This window comes from Heterodontus francisci, chromosome 4, assembly GCF_036365525.1.
Source record: "Heterodontus francisci isolate sHetFra1 chromosome 4, sHetFra1.hap1, whole genome shotgun sequence".
NCBI lineage: Eukaryota > Metazoa > Chordata > Chondrichthyes > Heterodontiformes > Heterodontidae > Heterodontus > Heterodontus francisci.
In genome coordinates, this window is record NC_090374.1 from 74,143,475 (window position 1) to 74,165,455 (window position 21,981).

A 21,981-nucleotide genomic window follows, 5' to 3' on the forward strand; every position below is an offset into this window, starting at 1 on the left:
CAGACACTGCAATCACCATCCCTGGGTATGTCCTGTCCCACCGGCAGGACAGACCCGGCAGAGGTGGCAGCACAGTGGTATACAGTAGGGAGGGAGTTGCCCTGTGAGTTCTCAACATCAACTCTGGACCCCATGAAGTATCATGGCATCAGGTCAAACATGGACAAGGAAACCTCCTGCTGATTACCACCTACTGCCCTCCCTCAGCTGATGAGTCAGTACTCCTCCATGTTGAACACCACTTGGAGGAAGCACTGAGGGTGGCAAGGGCACAGAATGTACTCTGGGTGGGGGACTTCAATGTCCATCACCAAGAGTGGCTCGGTAGCATCACTACTGAGAGTCCGAAAGGACATATCTGCTAGACTGGGTATGCGGCAGGTGGTGAGGGAACCAACAAGAGGGGAAAACATACTTGACCTCATCCTCACCAATCTGCCTGCCACAGATGCACCTGTCCATGACAGTATTGGTGGGAGTGACCACCGCACAGTCCTGTGGCGACGACGTCCCACCTTCACATTGAGGATATCCTCCTTCGTGTTGTGTGACATGACCACCATGCTAAATGGGATAGATTTCGAACAGATCCAGCAATGCAAAACTGGGCATCCATGAGGCACTGTGGGCCATCGGCAGCAGCAGAATTGTACTCAACCAGAATCTGTCACCTCATGGCCCGGCATATCCCCCACCATTACCATCAGGCCAGGAGACCAACCCTGGTTCAATGAAGAGTGCAGGAGGGCATGCCAGGAGCAGCACCAAGCATACCTCAAAATGAGGTGTCAACCTGGTGAAGCTACAACACAGGACTATCTGCATGCCACACTGCGTAAGCAGCTTGTGATAGACAGATTTAAGCAATCCCATAACCAACTGATCAGATCTAAGCTCTGCAGTCCTGCCACATCCAGCCACGGCTGGTGGTGGTGGACAATTAAACAACTAACTGGAGGAGATGGCTCCACATATATCCCCATCCTCAATGATGGCGGAGCCCAGCACATCAGTGCGAAAGATAAGGTTGAAGCATTTGCAACAATCTTCAGCCAGAAGTGCTGTGTTGATTATCCATTTCTGCCTCCTCCTGAAGTTCCCAGCATCACAGATGCCAAACTTCAGCCAATTCGATTCACTCCACGTGATATCAAGAAATGACTGAAGGCACTGGATACTGCAAAGGCTATGGGTCGTGACGATATACCGGCAATAGTACTGAAGACCTGTGCTCCAGAACTTGCCGCGCCCCTAGCCAAGCTGTTCCAGTACAGCTACAACACTGGCATCTACCCTGCAATGTGGAAAATTGCCAAGATATGTCCTGTACACAAAAAGCAGGATAAGCCCAACCCGGCCAATTACCGCCCCATCAGCCTACTCTCAATCAGTAAAGTGATGGAAGGTGTCCTCAAAAGTGCCATTAAGAGGCACTTACTTATCAATAACCTGCTCAGTGACGCTCAGTTTGGGTTCCACCAGGGTCACTCAGCTCCTGACCTCATTACAGCCTTGGTTCAAACATGGACAAAAGAGCTGAACTCCAGAGGGGAGGTGAGAGTGACTGCCCTTGACATCAAGGCAGCATTTGACCATGTATGGCACCAAGGAGCCCTAGCAAAATGGAGGTCAATGGGAATCAGGGGGAAAACCCTCCGCTGGCTGGAGTCATACCTAGCACAAAGGAAGATGACTGTGGTTGTTGGAGGTCAATCATCTCAGCTCCAGGACATCATTGTAGGAGTTCCTCAGGGTAGTGTCCTGCGCCCAATCATCTTCAGCTGATTCATCAATGACCTTCCTCCAATCATAAGGTCAGAACTGGGGCTGTTCGCTGATGATTGCACAATGTTCAGCACCATTCGTGACGCCTCAGATACTGAAGCAGTCCGTATAGAAATGCAGCAAGACTTGGACAGCATCCAGGCTTGGGATGATAAGTGGCAAGGAACATTCGCACCACACAAGTGCCAGACAATGACCATCTCCAACAAGACAGAATCTAGCCATCTCCACTTGACATTCAATGGCATTACCATTGCTGAATCCCCCACTGTCTACATCCTAGGGGGCTACCATTGACCAGAAACTGAACTGGAGTAGCCATATAAATACCGTGGCCACAAGAGCAGGCACAGTGGTGCAGAGGTTAGCACCGCAGCCTCACAGCTCCAGTGACCCGGGTTCAATTCCGGGTACTGCCTGTGTGGAGTTTCCAAGTTCTCCCTGTGTCTGCGTGGGTTTCCTCCGGGTGCTCCAGTTTCCTCCCACATGCCAAAGACTTGTTGATAGGTAAATTGGCCATTCGCAATTGCCCCTAATATAGGTAGATGGTAGGGAAATATAGGGACAGGTGGGGATGTGGTAGGAATATGGAATCAGTGTAGGATTAGTGTAAATGGGTGGTTGATGGTCGGCACAGACTCGGTCGGCTGAAGGGCCTGTTTCAGTGCTGTATCTCTGAACTAAACAGGTCAGATTCTAGGAATCCTGCGGCAAGTAACTCACCTCCTGACTCCCCAAAGCCTGTCCACTATCTACAAGGCACAAGTCAGGAGTGTGATGGAATACTCTCCACTTGCCTGGATGGGTGTAGCTCCAACAACACTCAAGAAGCTCGACACCATCCAGGACAAAGCAGTCCGCTTGATTGGCACCCCATCGACAAACATTTACTCCCTCCACACCGACGCACAGCGGCAGCAGTGTGTACCATCTACAAGATGCACTGCAGCAATGCACCAAGGCTCCTTAGACAGCACCTTCCAAACCCGCGACCTCTACCAACTAGAAGGACAAGGGCAGCAAATGCATGGGACCACCACCACCTGCAAGTTCCCGTCCAAGTCACACACCATCCTGACTTGGAACTATAACTCCCTTCCGAACAGCACTGTGGGTGTACCGACCCCACATGGACTGCAGCAGTTCAAGAAGGCAGCTCACCACCACCTTCTCAAGGGCAATTAGGGATGGGCAATAAATGCTGGCCTCGCCAGCGATGCCCACATGCCATGCATGAATAAAAAGAAAGGGGATTTCCACATGCAGGCAGAGGGCATAGCTGAGGTATTAAATGAATACTTTGCTTCGGTCTTTACCAAGGAAGATGAAGCAATGGTGAAAGAGGAGATAATTCACACACTAGAAGAGTTTAAAATTGATGAGGAGGTATTGGATAGGCTGTCTGTACTTAAAGTGGATAAGGCACCAGGAACAGATGAGATGCATCCAAGAACAGAGAAGTGAATGGAAATTGCAGAGGCACTGGCCATAATTTTTGTGTCTTCCTTCGACTCGGGGTGTGGTGCCAGAGGACAGGAGAATTGCAAACAGTACACCCTTGTTCAAAAAAGGGTGTAAATATAAGCCCAGCAACTACAGGCCAGTCAGTTTAATCTTTGGTGGTGGGAAAACTTCTAGAACGATTAATTCAGGACAAAATTAATTGTCACATGGACAAATGCAGGTTAATTAAAGAAAGCCAGCATGAATTCCTTAAAGGATAAATCATGTTTAACTAATCTGCTGGAGTTTTCTGAAGAGGTAACAGAGTTGATGTGGTATTCTTGGACTTCCAAAAGGCATTTGATACAGTGCCACACAACAGACTTGTCAGCAAAGTTATTGCTCATGGAATAAACAGTAGCAACATGGATATGGAATTGGCTGAGTAACAGAAAACAAAGAGTAGTGGTTAATGGATGTTTTTCGGGCTGAAGGAAGGTTTGTAGTGGAGTTCCCCAGGGGTCAGTGTTGGACCCTTGCTTTTCCTGATACATGTTAATGACCTAGACTTTAGTGTTCAGGGCACAATTTCAAAGTTTGCAGATGATACGAAACTTGGAAGCATTGTGAACCGTGAGAAAGATAATGTCGAACTTCAAAAGGACATAGACAAGTTGGTGGAATGGGTGGACAGGTGGCAGATGATATGCTTTAGTAAGAAGAACATGGAGAAACAATATAAAATAAAGCTTTGTCTTTCAACATACCATTAACAAATTGTTTGCCTTTGCTCCATGACCATCTGGTCAGCTATTCTGTGACCTTGTCCTTTGTTATCTCTTACCCCACCCCCGCTTTACTCGCTTAAAACCTTTCACATTTCTAATATTTGACAGTTCTAAAGAGTCACTGACCTGAAACGTTAACTCTGCTTCTCTCTCCACAGATGCTGCCACAACCTGCTCAGTATTTCCAACATTTCTTGTTTTTATTTCAGATTTCCAGCATCCACAGTATTTTGCTTTTATTTTAGTGTTGAATTCACTGCCACTTCTCTTCCAGGAATACCTACCTTAAAGAAGTTCTGCTTTTCTCTCCAAAGGGATTTTCGTTTGTCTCTTTTACCTTGTTCACCTTCATTGCTTTCTATTTCCCTCCTGGTATTTGATAAAGTGTCTACCAAAACGCGTTTTCACAGCCACATCTCCTTCCTCAGTGACTGTCTCTGGCTCCAACTTATTCCACGTGGATTCCAACTGCAGTTTCACCCATCATGTTTTGAATCCACCCAGGATTACAGGTATCTTCGAGAAATACAACATTCCTCGGATTGCTATTCTCACCGCATTCTGAGATCCACACTCAGTGCCATGTGCCGCCACATGTACACACTGAACCTCTCTCCAGCAGCGCTGCCTCACCTTATCTCAAAGCTGTTCTACTCCGCCGTTTCATTTCATCCTTCGTCTCATCCAACACATTAACAAAAAACTTTTTTTCTTCCTTTCAGATATCAAGGAACGCAAGCTCCAGCAGCTGATGGGGACTAATGCCCCTCCAGATCCTTCTTCCCCTTCACTTCCTTCTGACCCCACCCCTTCTGATCTGACCCCTTGCCGTGTACTCACTGTCCCTTCTGACCTCCCCCTTTCTGACGCTGAACGTTCTGTACTCAGCAAAGGTCTCAGTTTTATCCCCTTACGTCCCCACCTCAATGAATTTTGTGCTTGGCACGACTTTGAGCTCTTCTTCCGTCGCCTCCGTCTCCGGGCTCACTTCTTTGATCAGGAGTCCTTCCCACCCCACCCCCCGACCAGCAGACCCATTCACCCACCTCCAGCATTCTCCTTCTACCTGGACCCCCTCCCCCTGGCCTCTTACCCGCTCTTGATCTTTTCATTGAAAACTGTCGGCGAGACATTGGCCATCTCAATTTCTCTGCCCCCCTCACTCTAACCTGTCCCCCTCTGAACTTGAGGCACTCCGTTCCCTCAGGTCTAACCCCGACATGGTCATCAAACCCGCAGACAAGGGTGGTGCTGTTGTTGTATGGCGTACCGACCTCTACCTTGTAGGGGCTCAGCGCCAACTTTCAGACACTTCTTCCTACCTCCCCCTAGACTATGACCCCACCACCGAAAATTAAGCTACTGTCCACAGGACTGACACTGACCTCATCTCCTCCGGAGATCTTCCCTCTGCAGCTTCAAACCTCAGTCCCGCAACCCCGGACAGCCCGCTTCTACCTCCTTCCCAACATCCGCGAACAGGACTGTCCCGGCAGACTCATTGTGTCAGCCTGCTCCTGCCCCACTGAACTTATTTGTTCCTATCTTGACTCTATCTCATCTCCCCTGGTCCAATCTCTTCCCACCGACATCCGTGACTTTTCTGACGCCCTACGTCATTTTGACAATTTCCAATTTCCTGGCCGCAACCGCCTCCTCTTCACTATTGATGTCCAATCTCTCTACACCTCCATCCCCCACCAAGACGGTTTGAGGGCTCTCCGCTTCTTCCTTGAAGAGGCCCAACCAGTCCCCATCCACCACCACCCTCCTCCGCCTGGCTGAACTTGTGCTCACATTGAACAACTTCTCCTTCAACTCCACTCACTTCCTTCAAGTAAAAAAGTGTTGCTATGGGTACCCGCATGGGTCCTAGTTATGCCTGTCTTTTTGTGGGATATGTCAAACATTCCTTGGTCCAGTCCTACTCAGGCCCCCTCCCCCAACTCTTGTTCCGGTACATTGATGACTGTATTGGTGCCGTTTCCTGCTCCCGCCCCGAACTGGAAAACTTTATCAACTTTGCTTCTAATTTTGACCCTTCTGTCACCTTTACATGGTCCATCTCCGACACTTTCCTTCCCTTCTTGACTTCTCTGTCTCCATCTCTGGGGATAGGCTGTCTACTAATACCCATTATAAGCTTCCGGTTGCTTGCCATTTCAATACTTCCCCCTGCTGTCATGCTCACATCTCTGTCCTGGGATTGCTGCAGTGTTCCAGTGAACATCAACGCAAGCTCGAGGAACAGCATCTCATTTACCGATTAGGCACACTACAGCCCGGGGGCTGAACATTGAGTCAATACTTTCAGAGCATCACAGGCCCCCCATTTTACTTTTATTTTTAGTTATTTTTTTCTTTTTTAAACGTTTTTGTGTTTATTTTATTTCATCTTAGTATGTTCAGTTTGCTTACCCACTTTTTTGTTCATGTTTCGGAGTGCAGCTTTTCCAGGAGCACAGGCATTGCGAGCGAGGAGTGAACAGCTGGGAAGTCAATTTCATCGGGAGTTTCGGTGGAGCAGGGACTGCTGGGTAAGTAGAAACCTATATATTTGGGCTGTTTCTGAACCCGAGACACTACTCATGTAGTGTCTCCCACCCGCCCTCCTCCTCTTACCAAAAAAGGACGCGGTTGTGTGTAGGTAAGGTAAGGCTTTTTCTATTTCTCTTCTTGTTTTATCATGTGATTGGTTAAAAACTTGGGAATTTAGAATAGTGGGAATGGGGGTTAAGGCAGTTGAATGTTCCTCCTGCAGAATGTGGGAGGTAAGGGTCGCCAAGGGTGTCCCTGCTGACTGCATCTGCGGGAAGTGCACCCAGCTCCAGCTCCTCGAGGACCGCGTTAGGGAACTGGAGCTGGAGGAACTTCGGATCATTCGGGAGGCGGAGGGGATTATTGAGAGGAGTTATCGGGAGGCAGTCACACCTCAGGTAAAAGAAGAAGTTGGATGGGTTACCGTCAGGGGAAGGAGAGGGAACCAGCAGTCAGTGCAGGGATCCCCTGTGGCCGTTACCCTCAACAGGTATACCGTTTTGGATACTGTTGGGGGAGACGACTTACCAGGAGTAGGCAATGGGATACAGGTCTCTGGCGCAGAGTCTGTCCCTGTTGCTCAGAAGGGAAGGGGTAAGAGGAGCAGATCATTAGTCATTGGGGACTCCAAAGTTAGGGGAACAGATAGGAGGTTTTGTGGGAACGAGAGAGACTCACGGTTGTTGTGTTGCCTCCCAGGTGCCAGGGTACGTGATGTCTCGGATCGTGTTTTTGGGATCCTCAAGGGGGAGGGGGAGCAGCCCCAAGTCGTGGTACACATAGGCACCAACGACATAGGTAGGAAGACAGATGGGGATTTAAGGCGGAAATTCAGGGAGCTAGGGTGGAAGCTGAGAGCGAGAACAAACAGAGTTGTTATCTCTGGGTTGTTGCCCGTGCCACGTGCTAGTGAAGTGAGGAACAGAGAGAGAGAGAGAGAGAGGAGTTGAACACGTGGCTGCAGGGATGGTGTAGGAGGGAGGGTTTTGGTTTCCTGGATAATTGGGGCTCTTTCTGGGGTAGGTGGGACCTCTACAAACAGGATGGTCTTCACCTGAACCAGAGGGGTACCAATATCCTGGGGGGGAGATTTGCTAGTGCTCTTCGGGGGGGTTTAAACTAATTCAGCAGGGGGATGGGAACCTAAATTGTAGTTCCAGTGTGCAGGATGTTGAGAGTAGTGAGGTCAGGGATAAGGTTATAAGGACACAAGAGGGCACTGGCAAGCAAGAGCTTGGTTTAAAATGTGTCTACTTCAACGCCAGGAGCATCCGCAATAAGGTGGGTGAGCTTGCAGCATGGGTTGGTACCTGGGATCTCGATGTTGTGGCCATTTCAGAGACATGGGTAGAGCAGGGACAGGAATGGATGTTGCGGGTTCCGGGATTTAGATGTTTCACTAAGAACAGAGAAGATGGTAAAAGAGGGGGGGGGGGGGGGGGTGTGGCATTGTTAATCAAGGAAAGTATTACAGCGGCAGAAAGGACATTTGAGGACTCGTCTACTGAGGTAGTCTGGGCCGAGGTTAGAAATAGGAGATGAGAGGTCACCCTGTTGGGAGTTTTCTATAGACCTCCAAATAGTTCCAGAGATGTAGAGGAAAGGATAGCAAAGATGATTCTTGACAGGAGCGAGAGTAACAGGGCAGTGGTTATGGGGGACTTTAACTTTCCAAATATTGACTGGAAATACTATAGTTCGAGTACTTTAGATGGGTCTGTTTTTGTCCAGTGTGTGCAGGAGGGTTTTCTGACACAGTATGTAGACAGGCCAACCAGGGGCGATGCCACATTGGATTTGGTACTGGGTAATGAACCCGGCCAGGTGTTAGATTTAGAAGTTGGTGAGCACTTTGGTGATAGTGATCACAATTCGGCTAGGTTTACCTTAGCGCTGGGCAAGGACAGGCATATACAGCAGGGCAAGAATTATAGCTGGGGGAAAGGAAATTATGATGCGATTAGGCAAGATTTAGGATGCGTAGGATGGGGAAGGAAACTGCAGGGGATGGGCACAATCGAAATGTGGAGCTTATTCAAGGAGCAGCTACTGCGTGTCCTTGATAAGTATGTACCTGTCAGGCAGGGAGGAAGTTGTCGAGCGAGGGAGCCGTGGTTTACTAAAGAAGTTGAAGAGCTTGTCAAGAGGAAGAAGGCGGCTTATGTTAGGATGAGACGTGAAGGCTCAGTTAGGTCGCTTGAGAGTTACAAGCTTGCCAGGAAGGATCTAAAGGGAGAGATAAGAAGAGCAAGGAGAGGACACGAGAAGTCATTGGCGGATAGGATCAAAGAAAACCCTAAGGCTTTCCATAGGTATATCAGGAATAAAAGAATGACTAGAGATAGGTTAGGGCCAATCAAGGATAGTAGTGGGAAGTTGTGTGTGGAATCGGAGGAGATAGGGGAAGTGTTAAATGAATATTTTTCGTCAGTATTTACAGTGGAGAAAGAAAATGTTGTCGAGGAGAATACTGAGATACAGACTACTAGGCTAGATGGGATTGAGGGTCACAAGGAGGAGGTGTTAGCAATTTTGGAAAGTGTGAAAATAGATAAGTCCCCTGGGCCAGGTGGGATTTATCCTAGGATTCTCTGGGAAGCCAGGGAGGAGATTGCAGAGCCTTTGTCCTTGATCTTTATGTCGTCATTGTCGACAGGAATAGTGCCGGAAGACTGGAGGATAGCAAATGTTGTCCCCTTGTTCAAGAAGGGGAGTAGAGACAGCCCTGGTAATTATAGACCTGTGAGTCTTACTTCGGTTGTGGGTAAAATGTTAGAAAAGGTTAGAAGAGATAGGATTTATAATCATCTTCAAAAGAATAAGTTCATTAGAGATAGTCAGCACGGTTCTGTGAAGGGTAGGTCGTGCCTCACAAACCTTATTGAGGTTTTTGACAAGGTGACCAAACAGGTGGATGAGGGTAAAGCCGTGGATGTGGTCTATATGGATTTCAGTAAGGCGTTTGATAAAGTTCCCCACGGTAGGCTATTGCAGAAAATACAGAAGTATGGGATTGAAGGTGAATTAGTGCTTTGGATCAGAAATTGGCTAGCTGAAAGAAGACAGAGGGCGGTGGTTGATGGTAAATGTTCATCCTGGAGTATAGTTTCTAGTGGTGTACTGCAAGGATCTGTTTTGGGGCCACTGCTGTTTGTCATTTTTATAAATGACCTGGATGAGGGTGTAGAAGGGTGGGTTAGTAAATTTGCAGATGACACGAAGGTCGGTGGAGTTGTGGATAGTGCCGAAGGATGTTGTAGGTTACAGACGGACATAGATAGGCTGCAGAGCTGGGCTGAGAGATGGCAAATGGAGTTTAATGCGGAAAAGTGTGAGGTGATCCACTTCGGAAGGAGTAACAGGATTGCAGAATACTGGGCTAATGGGAAGATTCTTGGTTGTGTAGATGAGCAGAGAGATCTTGGTGTCCAGGTACATAAATCCCTGAAAGTTGCCACCCAGGTTAATAGAGCTGTTAAGAAGGCATATGGTGTGTTAGCTTTTATTAGTAGGGGGATCGAGTTTAGGAGCCACGAGGTCATGCTGCAACTGTACAGAACTCTGGTGCAGCCGCACCTGGAGTATTGCGTGCAGTTCTGGTCACCGCATTATAGGAAGGATGTGGAAGCTTTGGAAAAGGTGCAGAGGAGATTTACTAGGATGTTGCCTGGTATGGAGGGAAGGTCTTACGAGGAAAGGCTGAGGGACTTGAGGTTGTTTTCGTTGGACAGAAGGAGGAGGAGAGGTGACTTAATAGAGACATATAAGATAATCAGAGGGTTGGACAGGGTGGATAGTGAGAGCCTTTTTCCTCGGATGGTGATGGCAAACACGAGGGGACATAGCTTTAAGTTGAGGGGTGATAGATTTAGGACAGATGTCAGAGGTAGTTTCTTTACACAGAGAGTAGTAGGGGCGTGGAACACCCTGCCTGCAACAGTAGTAGACTCGCCAACTTTAAGGGCATTTAAGTGGTCATTGGATAGACATATGGATGAAAATGGAATAGTGTCGGTCAGATGGTTTCACAGGTCGGCGCAACATCGAGGGCTGAAGGGCCTGTACTGCGCTGTAATGTTCTATGTTTGTACTTGCTGCTGTTCAATCTTCAGTCCATTAACACCCTCTCTATACTAATGCTTTGTCTTTCAACACACCATTAACATATTGTTTGCCTTTACTCCATGACCATCTGGTCAGCTATTGTGACCTTGTCTTATCTACACCTTCTCCTTTGTTATCTCCTCCCCCACCCCCGCTTTACTTGCTTGTAACCTTTCTCATTTCTAATATTTGCCAGTTCTGAAGGGTCACTGACCTGAAACATTAACACCGCTTCTCTCTCTACAGATGCTGCCAGACCTGCTGAGTATTTCCAGCATTTCTTGTTTTTATTTCAGATTTCCAGCATGCACAGTATTTTGCTTTTATATTATATAAAATAAAGGATACAATTCTAAAAAGGGGTGCAGGAGCAGAGCAACCTGGGTGTATATGTGCATGTCACTGAATGTGGCAGGACAGGTTGAGAGAGTGCATACAGTAAAGCATACAGTAGCCTGGGCTTTATTAATAGGGGCCTAGAGTACAAGAGCAAGGAAGTTATGTTAAACTTGCAGAAGACACCAGTTCAGCCTCAGCTGGAGTACTGCACTCAGTTCCGGATGCCACACTTAGGAAGGATGTGAAGGTTTTGGAGAAGGCGCAGAAAAGATTCACGAGAATGATTCCAGGGATTAGGAACTTCAGTTATGAATATAGATTGGAGAAGTTGGGACTGTTTTCCTTGAAGAGAAGGACAAGATGAGATTTGATAGAGGTATTCAAAACTTTGAGGGGTCTGGACAGAGTAGATAGGGAGAAACTGTTCCCACTCGTGAAAGGATCAAGAACGAGAGGGCACAAATTTAAAGTAATTGTTGAAAGAAACAAAAGTGACATAGAATCATAGAAACTTTACGGCACAGAAAGAGGCCACTTGGCCCATCATTTCTTTGCAGGCTGAAAAACGATCCACCCATTCTATCCCACCTTCCAGCATCTGGTCCAGATTAGAGCACTTGAGGTGCATATCCAGACTCCTTTTGAATGAGTTGAGGGTTTCTGCCTCAACTACCCTTTCAGGTAGCAAGTTCCAGACCCCCAACACCCTCTGAGTGAAAGTTTTTTTTATCATCTCCCCTCTAATCTTTCTACACATCACTTTAAATCTATGCCCTCTAGTCACTGCCAAGGTAAATAGGCCCTTCACCTCCACTCTATCCCTGCCCCTCAAAATTTTGTCCATTTCAATCAGATCTCCCTTCAGCCTTCTCTGTTGCAAGGAGAAGGACCCCAGCCTACCCAATCTTTCCTCATTGTTCCTAGGACTGGAAAAATGCAACTAAGAACAGAGAACAAAGAAAATTACAGCACAGGAACAGGCCCTTCGGCCCTCCAAGCCTGCGTCGATCCAGATCCTCTATCTAAACATGTCGCCTATTTTCTAAGGGTCTGTATCGCTTTGCTTCCTGCCCATTCATGTATCTGTCTAGATACATCTTAAAAGACGCTATCGTGCCCGCGTCTACCACCTCCGCTGGCAACGCATTCCAGGCACCCACCACCCTCTGTGTAAAGAACTTTCCACGCATATCCCCCCTAAACTTTTCCCCTCTCACTTTGAACTTGTGACCCCTAGTAATTGAATCCCCCACTCTGGGAAAAAGCTTCTTGCTATCCACCCTGTCTATACCTCTCATGATTTTGTACACCTCAATCAGGTCCCCCCTCAACCTCCGTCTTTCTAATGAAAATAATCCTAATCTGCTCAACCTCTCTTCATAGCTAGCGCCCTCCATAACAGGCAACATCCTGGTGAACCTCCTCTGCACCCTCTCCAAAGAATCTACATCCTTTTGGTAATGTGGCCGAACCAAAGTCTTATACAACATCCTCGTAAAACGTATCTGTACCTTCTCTAGTGCAATTACATCTTTCTGTCACGTGGTGACCAGAACTGCACACAATATTCAAGTTGACATGAAGAAAAAACTTTTTCACGCAGTGAGTGGTCGAGGTCTGGAATGCACTGCCCGAGAAGGTGGCAGAGACAGGTTCAGTTGAAGCATTCAAAAGGGAATTAGACTGTTAGATGAAAAGAAAAAATGCACAGAGTTACAGGGAGAAGGCAGTGGAATGGCACCAAGTGAATTGCTCATTCAGAGAGATGGTGCAGTCACGATGGGCTGAACAGCTTCTTTCTGTGCTGTAACAATTCTGTGGTATCAAATTTTGTAGGTAGGTTTTAAGAAGTGACTTAAAAGGAGGGGTGAGGGGCAGAGTTTTAGGAAAGGAATTCCAGAGCTTTTGGCAGCTTAAGGCATAGCCCACAATGGTGAAACAAAGGAAACTGGGAATGCACAAGAAGCCAGAATTGGAACAGTGCATTGATTTTGGAGAGTTGTAGGCCCGGGGAAGGTCACAACAGATAAGGAGGTTCAAGTCCATAAATAAATTTGAACACATGCATGAGAATTTTAAAAACTTGATGTTGCCAGAATGAGAACCAATAACGGGGATAATGGTTGAACAGAACTTGGTGCGAGTTATAATAGGGGCAGCAGAGTTTTGGATGAGCTCATATTTATCGAGGGTTGAAAGTGGGAGACTGGACAGGACAGCATTGGGATAGTCGTATCTGGATTTAATAAGGACATTGATGAGTTGCAGCAGCCGATAGATTGATTTTCGACAGAAAATTCATTCGTCAACTTTGTGTACTTTGTTTCAGTTAGCTCTACCATGTTCAATCACATACCTATCATGGCCTAAAGCAACATCAGACTATCTTGAAAACAAATGTAACACTGATGATAACTGTTGGGTCACTAAACCGAAAGGATCGATTAAACATTGATAGACACATCTTTCCTTTGCTCCGTTGACATGCTATCAAGTGAGGTCTGGTAACGAAGTGTCTCCCCTCAAAAAATTAGTGAATTACTTCTCAGCTGAAAAAAATCATCTAGCTTTGTTTGAAGTAACAAAAGGCTGTATTCGCAGGTCTAAATTCTTATTTGGAGATATAACAACAGCCCTAGCATCACAATGGTACAACTTCTCATGCATCGCATAGCGGAACTCCTGAAGCGGTTCATTAACCACACACTATAAACCGACACAGAAAAGAAAAAAGACAAGGTGGCAGAGATCTCCTAAGTCTGCAAGACGTGCATGCAACTACCTGGCCTTACCTTGGACTCCTGTCGCACAACTTCCACAGCCTGTTTACAAACGCGCGTCGCCCGGAGACGCACTGTCAGCGTCACTCCGAACCCCGGATAGCACGTGATCAGGCTGTACTACTCTGGGAGCAAGGGGGGGGGGGGGGGAAGTGTGAATGATCAGTTTCGAAAACAAGTTTCATGGAGAATACAAACACCTCAAATTAATATTAGCACCCTAAATTTAGTTGCAGTTTAAAAAATCCGCCTTCTGTTCCGATTGCGCTGTGTGGATTTTTTTTTGTTACCAGCGCATAAAACAGAAGAAATGATCAGAAGTTGTTGAAAATTTGGCGCGCGCGAGGAGCCAGTTTAAATATGCGCGCGAGAGTCGGGGTGGGTGTGGAGATTAACTGTCGATTGGCGTTCTCATTTGTCGTTTGATGACGCGCCGAGTAATTCATCCACGTCAGGCAATGCTGCAACCCCATTCCTGCACAGGTGAGAGGCGGTCAGCCGTCTGACTGGCGGACGGACGGTGTGAACATGAGGATAGTTTGTTCCTGTTCATTGTAAAGGCAAAGGTAATGTTATCCAGAGGCTTTTAGATTTCCATCTGCAAATGTGCTGTTCGCTTACAATTTGCTTTTATTTTCTATAATCTGCTAAATCCCCCGCCCCCCCCCCCACCCAATGATCGTGCAGGGACTTGCTTTCTCTTTTGTCCTAAGTTCCCCAGCTAGCGACACCATCCCTCTCTGGCAACTGTCACTGTCTAAACTAGACCATAATTCCATAAGTTTTAAGGTACTTGTGGAGAAGGGTAAGAGTAGTCCTCGGGTGAAGGTGCTAAATTGGGGGAAGGCTAATTTTAACAATATTAGGAAGGAACTGAAGAATTTAGATTGGGGGCGGCTGTTTGAGGGTAAATCAATATCTGACATGTGGGAGTCTTTCAAACGTCAGCTGATTAGAATCCAGGACCAGCATGTTCCTGTGAGGAAGAAGGATAAGTTTGGCAAGTTTCTGGAACCTTGGATAACGCGGGATATTGTGAGCCTAGTCAAAAAGAAAAAGGAAGCATTTGTAAGGGCTGGAAGGCTAGGAACAGACGAAGCACTTGAATATAAAGACAGTAGGAAGGAACTTAAGCAAGGAGTTAGGAGGGCTAAAAGGGGTCATGAAACGTCATTGGCAAACAGGATTAAGGAAAATCCCAAGGCTTTTTATACGTATATAAAGAGCAAGAGGATAACCAGGGAAAGGGTTGGCCCACTCAAGGACAGAGATGGGAATCAATATAATAAAAGCAAAATACTGTGGATGCTGGAAATCTGAAATAAAAACAAGAAATGCTGGAACCACTCAGCAGGTCTGGCCGCATCTGTGAAAAGAGAAGCAGCGTTAACGTTTCGGGTCAGTGACCCAGAGATGGGAATCTATGTGTGGAGACAGAGGAAATGGACGAGGTGTTAAATGAGTACTTTGCATCAGTATTCACCAAAGAGAAGGACTTGGTGGATGATGAGCCTAGGGAAGGGAGTGCAGATAGTCATCTCATTATCAAAAAGGAGGAGGTGTTGGGTGTCTTGCAAAGCATTAAGGTAGATAAGTCCCCAGGGCCTGATGGGATCTAACCTAGAATACTGAGGGAGGCAAGGGAGGAAATTGCTGGGGCCTTGACAGAAATCTTTGCATCCGCATTGGCTATAGGTGAGGTCCCAGAGGACTGGCGAATAGCCAATGTTGTTCCTTTGTTTAAGAAGGGTAGCAAGGATAATCCAGGAAATTATAGGCCAGTGAGCCTTACGTCAGTGGTAGGGAAATTATTAGAGAGGATTCTTCGGGACAGGATTTACTCCCATTTGGAAACAAACGAACTTATTAGCGAGAGAGAGCATGGTTTTGTGAAGGGGAGGTCGTGTCTCACTAATTTGATTGAGTTTTTTGAGGAAGTGACAAAGATGATTGATGAAGGAAGGGCAGTGGATGTTATCTATGTGAACTTTAGTAAAGCCTTTGACAAGGTCCTGCATGGCAGACTGGTACAAAAGGTGAAGTCACACGGGATCAGAGGTGAGCTGGCAAGATGGATACAGAACTGGCTTGGTCAAAGAATACAGAGGGTATCAGTGGATGGGTGTTTTTCTGAATGGAGGGATGTGACTAGTGGTGTTCCGCAGGGATCAGTGCTGGGACCTTTGCTGTTTGTAGTACATATAAATGATTTGGAGGAAAATGTAGCTGGTCTGATTAGTAAGTTTGCGGACGACACAAAGGTTGGTGGAGTTGCGGATAATGATGAGGATTGTCAGAGGATACAACAGGATATAGATCGGTTGGAGACTTGGGTGGAGAATTGGCAGATGGAGTTTAATCCAGACAAATGTGAGGTAATGCATTTTGGAAGGTCTAATGCAGGTGGGACGTATACAGTAAATGGCAGAACCCTTAGGAGTATTGACAGGCAGAGAGATCTGGGCGTACAGGTCCACAGGTCACTGAAAGTGGCAACGCAGGTGGATAAGGTAGTCAAGAAGGCCTACGGCATGCTTACCTTCATCGGTCGGGGCATAGAGTATAAAAATTGGCAAGTCATGTTGCAGCTGTACAGAACCTTAGTTAGGCCACACTTAGAATATTGCGTGCAATTCTGGTCGCCACACTACCAGAAGGACGTGGAGGCTTTGGAGAGGGTACAGAGGAGGTTTACCAGGATGTTGCCTGGTCTGGAGAGCATTAGCTATGAGGAGAGGTTGGAAAAACTCGGATTGTTTTCACTGGGACGACTGAGGTGGAGGGGCGACATGATAGAGGTTTACAAAGTTATAAGCGGCGTGGACAGAGTGGATAGTCAGAAGCCTTTTCCCAGGGTGTAAGATTCAGTTACTGGGGGACATAGGTTTAAGGTGAGAGGGGCAAAGTTTAGAGGGGATGTGCGAGGCAGGTTTTTTACACAGAGGGTGGTGAGTGCCTGGAACTTGCTGCCAGGGGAGGTGGTGGAAGCAGATACGATAGCAACGTTTAAGAGACATCTTGACAAATATATGAAGAGGAAGGGAATAGAGGGATATGGGCCCCGGAAGTGCAGAAGGTGTTAGTTTCGGCAGGCATCAAGATCGGTGCAGGCTTGGAGGGCCGGATTGCCTGTTCTTGTGCTGTACTGTTCTTTGTTTGCAGCCTTCATGTATTTGATCCTGTGATGAGTTTCTGAACATATCTGTGCCATACTGACTGCTTTTTCCTACCTCTTTAACATCACTTGACTGCCCTGTGACAACTCATCTGCTGAAACCCTCATCCATGTTTCTGTTGCCTCTAGACTTTTATATAAGAACACAAATAGAAGCAGGAGTAGACTATATAGCCCCCTGAGCCTGCTCAGCCATTCAGAATGATCATAGCTGATCTGCTTCCACTCCATTTTCCTGTCTGCTCCCCACATCCCTTGATTCCCTGGGAGACCAAAAATCTGTCTATTTCAGTCTGTATATACTCTATAAAGCAGCATCGTCAGCAAAGAGGAGTTCTCTGATGAGGACTTTCCGTACTTTGGACTTCGCTCTTAGACGGGCAAGGTTGAACAACCTGCCCCCTGATCTTGTGTGGAGGAAAATTCCTTCTTCAGAGGATTTGAACGCATGTGAAAGCAGCAGGGAGAAGAAAATCCCAAAAAGTGTGGGTGCGAGAACACAGCCCTGTTTCACACCATTCAGGATAGGAAAGGGCTCTGATGAGGAGCCACCATGTTGAATTGTGCCTTTCATATTGTCATGGAATGAGGTGATGATACTTAGTAGCTTTGGTGGACATCCGATCTTTTCTAGTAGTCTGAAGAGACCACGTCTGCTGACGAGGTCAAAGGCTTTGGTGAGATCAATGAAAGCAATGTAGAGGGGCATCTGTTGTTCACGGCATTTCTCCTGTATCTGACGAAGGGAGAACAGCATGTCAATGGTCGATCTCTCTGCACGAAAGCCACACTGTGCCTCAGGGTAGACGCGCTCGGCCAGCTTCTGGAGCCTGTTCAGAGCGACTCGAGCAAAGACTTTCCCCACTATGCTGAGCAGGGAGATTCCACGGTAATTGTTGCAGTCAACGCGGTCACCTTTGTTTTTATAGAGGGTGATGATATTGGCATCGCGCATGTCCTGGGGTACTGCTCCCTCGTCCCAGCACAGGCATAGCAGTTCATGTCGTGCTGAGAGTATAGCAGGCTTGGCACTCTTGATTATTTCAGGGGTAATGCTGTCCTTCCTTGCTGATGATGCTGCTTTAACATCTCACACTGAAGAGTGCCTGCAGAGTCTCATCGACAGGTTTGCGGCTGCCTGCAATGAATTTGGCCTAACCATCAGCCTCAAGAAAACGAACATCATGGGGCAGGACGTCAGAAATGCTCCATCCATCAATATTGGCGACCACACTCTGGAAGTGGTTCAAGAGTTCACCTACCTAGGCTCAACTATCACCAGTATCCTGTCTGTAGATGCAGAAATCAACAAGCGCATGGGTAAGGCTTCCACTGCTATGTCCAGACTGGCCAAGAGAGTGTGGGAAAATGGCGCACTGACACGGAACACAAAAGTCCGAGTGTATCAGGCCTGTGTCCTCAGTACCTTGCTCTATGGCAGCGAGGCCTGGACAACGTATGCCAGCCAAGAGTGACGTCTCAATTCATTCCATCTTCGCTGCCTTCGGAGAATACTTGGCATCAGGTGGCAGGACTATATCTCCAACACAGAAGTCCTTGAAGCGGCCAACACCCCCAGCTTATACACACTACTGAGTCAGCGGCGCTTGAGATGGCTTGGCCATGTGAACCGCATGGAAGATGGCAGGGTCCCCAAAGACACATTGTACAGCGAGCTCGCCACTGGTATCAGACCCACCGGCCGTCCATGTCTCCGCTATAAAGACGTCTGCAAATGCGACATGAAATCGTGTGACATTGATCACAAGTCGTGGGAGTCAGTTGCCAGCATTCGCCAGAGCTGGCGGGCAGCCATAAAGACAGGGCTAAATTGTGGCGAGTCGAAGAGACTTAGTAGTTGGCAGGAAAAAAGACAGAGGCGCAAGGGGAAAGCCAACTGTGCAACAGCCCCGACAAACAAATTTCTCTGCAGCACCTGTGGAAGAGCCTGTCACTCCAGAATTGGCCTTTCTAGCCACTCCAGGCGCTGCTTTACAAGCCACTGACCACCTCCAGGCGCGTATCCATTGTCTCTCGAGATAAGGAGGCCCAAAAGAATACTCTATATGATGGAACATCCACAACCCTCTGGGGTAGACAGTTCCAAAGGTTCACAATCCTCGGTGAAGCAATTTCTCCTTATCTCAATGGTAAATGATTGACCCCTTATCCTGAGGCTGAGCCCCCATGTTCTAGATTCCCCAGCCAAGGAAAACAACCTCTCAGTATTTACCCATCAAGCTCCTTCAGAATCTTGTATGGCTCAATAGATCACTTTTCATTCTTCTAAAATCCAGAGAGTATAGGCCCAATTTACTCAGCTGCTCATCTGATCTCCGGAACCAATCTAGTGAACCTCTATTGTGCTGCCTTCAAGGCAAGTATACCCTTCCTCAAATATGGAGACCAAAACTGCACACAGTACTCCAGGTGTGGTCTCATCAAAGCCCTGTACAATTGTAGCAAGACTTCCTTATTCTTGTACTCGAGCCCCCTTGCAATAAAGGGCAACATGCTATTTGCCTTCCTAATCACCTTGCTGTACCTGCATGCTAACTTTGTGTTCCTTGTACGAGTACACTGAAGTCTCTTTGAACATCAACATTTAGAAGTTTCACACTTGTAAAAATAGAAGAGCAGAATTTTTTTTTACCAAAGTGAATAACCTCACATCATACTCTATCTGCCACCTTGTTCCTAATCACTTAATCTGTCTACATCCCTTTGTATCCTCCTGACAAATTGCTGTCCAACGAGCTTTCAGCAAACTTAGATACATTACTGTCCGTTTCTTCATCTAAATCATTAATAGAGATTGTAAATAGCTGAGGCTACAGCACGGATCCTTGCGGCACTCCATTATTTACAGCCAGCCAACTTGAAAATGCGCGATTCATCCCCACTCTCTGTTAACCAATCCTCCAACTAACGCAAAGATGGGTGGCAGGTCAGAAGTTTGGACAGAATATAAAAACAGCAAAGAATGACTAAAAGATTGTTAAGGCAGGTGAAATTGGAGTACGAGAGAAAGTTGCTAGAAATATAAAGACAGATAGTAAGTGTTTCTATAGATATTTAAAAAAGAGAAGAGTTAACAAAGTGAGCATTGGTCCTATCGAAAGTGAGTCTGGGGAATTAATAATGGAAAATAAGGAGATGGCAGATGAATTGGACAGGTATTTTGCATAGAGGATAGAAGTAACACCCCAGAAATAGCTGTAAAGTAGGAAAGGGAAGGGAGGGAGGAACTCAAGAAAATTACAATCACCAGGGAATGAGTACGGAACAAATTGTTGGAGCTGCAGGCTGACAAGTCCCCGGGACCTGATGGGCTTCATCCTAGGGTGTTAAAAGAAGTGGCTGGTGAGATAGTTGATGCGTTGGTTTTAATTTTCCAAAATTCCCTAGATTTGGGCAAGGTCTGTTAAATTGGAAAATAGCGAATGTAATTCCTTTATTCAAAAACGGATGGAGACAGAAATATAGAAAATAGGAGCAGGAGTAGGCCATTCGGCCTGTCAGACTTGCTCTGCCATTCAAAAAAGATCATGGCTGATCGTCTAATTCAGTACCCTGTGCCTGCTTTCTTCCCATATCCCTTGATTCCTTTGGCATTAAGAAATATATCTATCTCCTTCTTGAATATATTTAATGACTTGGGCTCCACTGCCTTCTGCAGTAGAGAATTCCACAGGTTCACCACCCTCTGAGTGAAGAAACCTCCTCATCTCGGTTCTGAATGGCATAGCCCGTATCGTGAGTCTGTGACCCCTGGTTCTGGACTCCCCAGCCATCGGGAACATCCTCCCTGCATCTAGTCTGTCCAGTCCTGTTAGAATTTTATAAGTTTCTATGAGATCCCCTCTCATTCTTCTGAACTCTATCAGCCTAGTCGACCAAATCTCTCCTCATACATCAATCCTGCCATCCCAGGAATCAGTCTGGTGAACCTTTACTGCACTCCCTGCATAGCAAGAACATCCATCCTCAGATAAGGAGACCAAAACTGCACACCATACTCCAGATGTGGTCTCACCAAGGCACTGTGTAACTGCAGTAAGACATCCTTGCTCCTGTACTCAAATCCTCTTGCAATGAAGGCCAACATACCATTTGCCTTCCTAACTGCTTGCTGCACCTGAATGCTTGCTTTCAGCAACTGGTGGACAAGGCCACCCAGGTCTCGTTGCACCTGCTCCTTTCCCAATCTATCACCATTCAGATAATCTGCCTTTCTGTTTTTACAACCAAGGTGGATAACCTCACATTTATCCATGTTATACTGCATCTGCCATACATTTGCCCACTCACCCAACTTCTTCAGATCACATTGGAGCCTCTTTGCATCCTCCTCACAGCTCACATTCTACCCCCCCCCCCCCCCCCCGCCCCCCAGCTTTGTGTCATCTGCAAGCTTGGAAATGTCACATTTAGTTCCCTCACCCAAGTCATTAATATATATTGTGGATAGCTGGGGCCCAAACACTGATCCCTGCGGTACCCCACTAGTCGCTGCTTGCCACCTGGAAAAAGACCCATTTATTCCTACACTTTGTTTCCTGTCTGTCAGCCAATTCTCAATCCATGCCAGTATATTACTCCCAATCCCATGTGCTTTAATTTTGCACACTAACCTCTTATGTGGGACCTTATCAAAAGCCTTCTGAAAATCCAAATACGCCGCATCCACTGGTTCTCCCTTATCTATTCTACTAGTTACATCCTCAAAAAACTCCAGACTCTGGCTATCTATGCCCCTCATAATTTTATATACCTCCATCATTTGCCCCTCTCAGCCTCCTTCGCTCCAGGGAAAACAGACCCAGCCTATCCAATCTCTCTTTATAACTCCACCCCTCCAAACCAGGCAAAATCCTTGTGAGTCATTTCTGCACCCTCTCTAGCTTAATCACATCGTTCCTGTAATGCGGAGACCAGAACTGCGCACAGTACTCCAAATGCGGCCTAACCAACTTTATGTACAACTGTAACATGACGTCCCAACTCTTGTACTCAATGCCTCGGCCGA

General features: G+C 46.9%; 2 protein-coding genes across 8 annotated transcripts in view; one reads left to right on the plus strand and one right to left on the minus strand.

Moving 5' to 3' along the window:
- The window catches only part of kiaa0825 (KIAA0825 ortholog), a 743,480-nt gene extending 729,610 nt beyond the window's left edge, over positions 1-13,870 (minus strand). For 5 of the 7 annotated variants that reach the window (XM_068029705.1, XM_068029698.1, XM_068029697.1 and 2 more), the window contains exon 1: positions 6,439-6,454. In XM_068029705.1, coding sequence (XP_067885806.1) covers positions 6,439-6,450 — 12 coding nt within the window. In that variant the 5' untranslated portion in view covers positions 6,451-6,454. Of the gene's footprint in view, positions 1-6,438; positions 6,455-12,508; positions 12,681-13,789 lie in introns of those variants that run through there. The other 2 variants (XM_068029699.1, XM_068029700.1) reach the window with 2 other exon arrangements.
- Positions 13,871-13,947: 77 nt separating this feature from the next.
- slf1 (SMC5-SMC6 complex localization factor 1) overlaps positions 13,948-21,981 on the plus strand; it is a 107,637-nt gene continuing 99,603 nt past the window's right edge. The window contains exon 1 of the mRNA XM_068029715.1: positions 13,948-14,343. The gene's annotated coding sequence lies outside the window, so the exon portion shown is untranslated. The remainder of the gene's footprint in view (positions 14,344-21,981) is intronic.